Source organism: Condylura cristata, unplaced genomic scaffold (assembly GCF_000260355.1).
Source record: "Condylura cristata isolate star-nosed mole 26May11 unplaced genomic scaffold, ConCri1.0 scaffold00023, whole genome shotgun sequence".
NCBI lineage: Eukaryota > Metazoa > Chordata > Mammalia > Eulipotyphla > Talpidae > Condylura > Condylura cristata.
The window spans coordinates 1,852,751-1,858,169 of NW_004567124.1; the positions used below are offsets into that span (position 1 = coordinate 1,852,751).

At 43.3% G+C, this 5,419-nt stretch overlaps 1 protein-coding gene across 2 annotated transcripts in view; it reads right to left on the reverse strand.

Moving 5' to 3' along the window:
• Positions 1-5,419, reverse strand: part of THSD4 (thrombospondin, type I, domain containing 4) — a 478,159-nt gene that overhangs the window by 74,814 nt on the left and 397,926 nt on the right. For both annotated transcript variants that reach the window (XM_012728805.1, XM_004687625.2), the window contains one exon: positions 1,596-1,800. In XM_012728805.1, coding sequence (XP_012584259.1) covers positions 1,596-1,800 — 205 coding nt within the window. The remainder of the gene's footprint in view (positions 1-1,595; positions 1,801-5,419) is intronic.

Below are 5,419 nucleotides of genomic sequence, written 5' to 3' on the forward strand. Positions count from 1 at the left end.
ATTCTTATTCCAAACGAAATACTGAGCTCTGAGAGCTGTTTCCATTCAAACATCCAGGTCAGTCACCGAAGATCTCTACAGAAGACATGGTATGAAAACTGCTTACTGAATGAGATTAACTCCAGTGAGGGAGAATTTATTGGTACTAAAAACAATATAAAGCTCATAAAAAGTGGGATTGTTTGCTGGTGCATTTGAACACAATCTTAATCCTGGTGAGAACTTTTTCCTTTCTAAGAAATGGGATATTTATGGAGATGTGATCTAATAGTACAAAAAGGAAAGGAGAAAGATTAACTTTTGCCACTAAAAATAACAGAGACCACATCCTGGGAAACTAAGCTTCTTGTGACTTTGGTGGCTTCTGGACTTGCCAGAGCAAATGTAACAGTTTTCCATTTTAACTAGGCTGGTCTCAGAGTTGTGTCTGCTATGCCTTCTACCTTGAGCCATTACAATCCAGGGAGGCTAAATTTAGGTTTATTTGTCTGGGAAGACAAGGAAGAGCTGCAGAACCTGGAGTTATCTTCTGGGGTATTGTGGTATTTGAAACTTGCAAAATTTATGGTGTTTCTACTGCAGCAGCCTGTTGCATGGTTAACGTGTGCTACAGCTGTTCTGAGAAGTGTTTACTTACTTTGATACTACCATGCTGGGGCAGATTGTCTGGGTTCAAATCCCAGCTCTACTTCTTCCTTGCCGTGGGAACTGGGCAAATTACATAACCTTCCTGTCTTTGTTTCCTTTTCTGCAAAATGGGGATGGGAACAGCTTGTATTTCCTAGGGCTATTTAGAGGGTATAAAGATTTCAACACATAACAAAGCACAAAGCATCATGCCTGACACATAGTTTGTGCTATTCATGTTCCTGTTAAATAAGTAAATAAGTAACTAAAAAAGCAAAATGACTACTGATGCTAATTAAATGACTTTGAAGCAATTGCTCCCTTACATTATGCTGTAACTGGTATGTACATGCTTGCATGAAGTGGCAACAATTAATTTGTATGACCTGATTTGCTTAACATGCAATCAGCCCAGAAACCCAGAAAGAGGTATCAACAAAAATCCACTTAGGTGGGAAATGGTCTCTTGTTATTGATATTGCTCCAAATGATTGCCAAGGGGGTCTACGTGCTGTGGCCACAAGCAACAGAAACAGAAAGAAAAGTGACTTTTGCTTTCGACATGCGGGGAGGAGACAGGATCATAAAACCCAAACTCAAATTGCCACTGAACCCCCAACTCCAATAGGACAAAGACTAGTGGACCTCATGGCTCTTCCAAGGTCACCCTGCTCCCTGCCCCCTCCCCATCTCAGAGAAATAGGGTAGCTCATTACTGATTTTATAACCTTGTTTCTCCCGATAGGAACGAAGTGTAGTTTTGATGTGTAGGTATTAAATTTACTTGCAAGACTTTAAAAAGAATTTTCTCCACCCAAATTTCTCCTTTTCAGGGAAGGACAGGAAGCTGTGCACTTCCCAGTGGTATCTTCTCCGTGTCTGAGGGCCTCTGGACACTGCTGTGTGCACCTTGCCATCTGGGAAGAAGTCTGCATCTGGCAGCCACAGAGGAAAAAGACTGAGCTTACCCAAGTAGTTGTTGCTCTTGTGCATCTCCGTGATGTTGATTTTTGTGGCTCCTTGGGGAATCTCAACAACTCGGTGGTAGCCCAGGCTGGTGAGGGCGTGCTTAAACACGCCAGACACCACCTGACAGCCCGTGTTATCGCCTCCACAAACCCCACATTTGTCCACGACTTTGTCGGAGCCTAGGTAGTCGTCACAGCCAATGTTCTGCAAAGAGGTGGAAAACAAAAGACTCTTGTAGCGTATACTGGGAACTGGAGGGAGAAGAGCGGAGGAAGGGGAAAAGAAAGTCTATTGGTGGGACTTTACTGGACTGATCTGTTGTCCCCACTCAGTCCTGTGGATGAGCAAGTTCATTTTTTCTCCCCCATGAGCACCTAAATGGGCAATACCCCTAGGAATGTGTGAAATGGGTGTTCTAGGGGTAGGGCGGGACTGCCACCAGGCAGAGTGCATTTGGTGGTATATAATGATCAGAAGAAAAATAATGCATGGAAAAGAAGTAATGAGTGTGGGGGCTGGAAAATTATTTACACAGGTTGGACAGATTGCTGTCTGGTAAATCTATGCCGTTGGATGCTGAGAAGGGAAAGGGTGGACCGTGCTGGGATTTTTATATAGGAAAGTTTTTTGGCATCATAATAAGCACTGCACCTAAAATTGGGTTTTGTTCCCAAGTCTTCTGCTCTGAGTGAAAGATGATAAAACACTAAGCAAAGTATGCTTAGCTTCAGCTTCTTAGGACATTAGAAACTGCTCACTGCTGCCGAGTGGCAGGGCTTTTGCTTGGCCCCCCTAAAGCATTTTTGGGGCAGAAGGGAGCTGGGAAACAAGCAAGAGATACATCAGCAGTCTGGACAATCCACGGGATGCTCTTTGTACAGGAATCTTGTCCGTGTTTTAAGGAATTGAGTTTCCTGCATTTCTTTCCCCCAGAAAAGAATCTTCCATTATTCATCCCATGATCTTTTTGTTCTATCTTCCCTCTCCATATTCATGTTTCTCCTGGGGCAAGTAAACCCTGTTCTCCTGGAACAGAATGGAAAGATCTTCACAGAAACCATTTCCACTTCTAAGGCCAGTTCTATAGGGCTCATCATCATGCTTCCCGAATCCCAGATTGGGACATGTGCTCAGAGCAAAGAATTCTGTCACATTTCCAGAGGGCAGATAGAAGTGAGCAGATATTAGTTAGAACAATAAAATATTGGAATGATATTGGTCTGGGGATAAAAAATATCATTTGAAATCAGAAGGGTATTGTAAAACTTGAGACACACGTTTGCTGAATCCCAGGCCTGTGTTTCCACTGAATTCTCACTTGTGGTCATCTCACCACAAATCAGGGGTGAAGTGGTACATATACCTTTTAAAGTCCACTTTTGATTTTGTTGAAAAAGAAAAAAAAAAAACCCAACAAACTCCTTGGTGTGTTTATAGACAGAATCAAGTAAGAAGAAGGGAAAACTCCAATTTCAGTCTTGACAAACATCTTCCTGCAGGCAATGTAGTCCGCATTATTACTTCCATATTCCTGACTGCACATTAGTTCATCAATATTAACTGGTCCTTTTTCCACAAATTGCATCTCTGTAAAACATTACTCCTGACAGAACACATCTCAGTATGTCCATCCACATCCAATTAGCCTTTCAAAAGTGCCATGTATTTCTCCTCCCTTAAATATTTTCTTGCCCTGGCCCTATGCACATTTTAGCAGAAAAATAAGGAAAATGTTTGCCATGCATGATTACTAACACCCCCTCCCTCCCCAGCTTAGGCTCTCCTTTGTTATGAAACAAACAAACAAGAAATGCTACTACCAACAGAAGTTTTAGAAAGTGAATTCCATGTTGCCAAAGCAAGATTCTCACTGAATTAAGGAGATGCCTCTGATTGACACCGATGGAGAAGATGAACAGGAAAGCTGGTCAGCTCACCCCTGCTCTGTCTGGGAACATCTCGTCCTCCTCTGTTTTTCTCAGCTATGGACCCTGCCTGCTCTGTCTGGACTCAACTATTCCACACTGAGCCCATGGGGCACTCAAGTAAAGGTGACAAGATAATCAAATCACAGCATAATCTGCCCACAGAGTAGGGTCCCCCGGGATGGAAGGAGATGGGAGAATTCAGCTAAATTTGCTAAGACTCTTGTTTGCTGCTGAATTAGAATTTTAGCTGATGGCAGCAGCAACAACTGGGATTCTGACAAAGGGGAAGGTCTCACTCAGATCTGTTTTTCAGATAACTTTGGCTGTAGGTGTAGCAGGTCCTTGAGTGGGGAGAGCCGGCAGTCTAGCAAGTCTCTCTTGTAAAGGACATTTTAGGAACGAATAAGAAGTGCTGGGGGCAGGGAGATACCTGAACTCTCAGCTCCTACTGTAGCCAGAGTAGGCTGATGACAGAGAAATCACACAGCCATGCTGGCTTCAGACAACCACAGACACAAACCAATGTCATCTTATCTCATCAATCAATAATATATCAAAATGCTCAGCACAGTTCGATGGGCCTCACCACACTTCTTGCACAGCAAGGCCACGCTGGACAATCTGCACAGGGGGCAGCGGTCCTGGTCTTCCTGGTGGATTCTAGTAGAAAGGAAGCTGACTTGAGAGAAGCGTGTGGCAACAATGCTAAGAGCTAATGGCGATATCTTGTCTCCTCAGGGCCTGTCTCTGGACCCTGAGCACAGGATATGGTCCTCAAGAGAGGAGTCAAGTTAAGTCTTCCTTGAGGGGTAACAGGAAGAGGATGGATCACTTTTCTAGTGGTCACCCAGGCTCCTGAAGACCGTGTTGCTGAGGAGCTGCCTGGAGGACAGCCGTGTGTGAGAGCTGGGCTGAATAGATGTTTGCAAGACCTTTGTTGCTAGTTGAGACCACAGTCAAGTTACAGACCTGACTACTGTCCTTCCTGCTCAGGACCGTTGGACACCCTGGGCTGAGTCATGGGGATATGGAATGTCGGATCAGGTGATATCACCAGGAGGGTTTGGATTGGGTGCCAAGGCAGAGCACACACAAGGAAGTGGGACTTGGACCAAGATCTGAAATGGTAAGAGGGAGCAACCATGGCTGGACCAGTGTAAATAAATATTTTATCACTGATGTTGTTGGGTGACTACATTGGGCAGACCCTCTGGGAAATTCCACAGTCAGACACAGGTGCCACCTTGTGTGGATTTGAGTCTACCCAGGAATGTTTAGATTCACAAACAGATAATTACAAGTTTCTAGGAAGTGAGGATCCCCGTAGCTTTGTTTGAGCATGTGATAATAGTGGGGCACAGAAAGTCTGGAGGTATTGCAGCATCCCAGCTTCAACTAGGGGAGTGGTGATGGAGCAGAGGATTTGAGAGATGCTTATGAAGGAACACAGGCAGTTCTTTGTGATTGATTAGTTGGAAGAAGAAGGGAGCTTAAATTCTCGCTCTCCTTCCCACCCTCCTCAACACCACCCTATCTAACATTTACAGAATTTGATGTATTTCCTGTCCTTGGAATACCTACATCTAATTTATATATAGCTACATCTAATAATATATCTATAACATATATTTAATCTTTTTAAAAGTGTTCTTAGACACATCTTTATTATAAGTGTTGTGAAACATTTTACATGCATTGCAGAATTGATATATTGATATATCTAATAATTTATATATAGATATATCTAACATATCTATAATATATTTCATCTTTTTAATTAAAAAGATTAATATTTAGGGCCCTCCCTGGTGGTGCAGTGGGTTAAAGCACAGCACTGAAAAGCTAAAACTACTTCAGCATGAGTTTGATCCCAGCCCTGGAGGTGACCACATGGC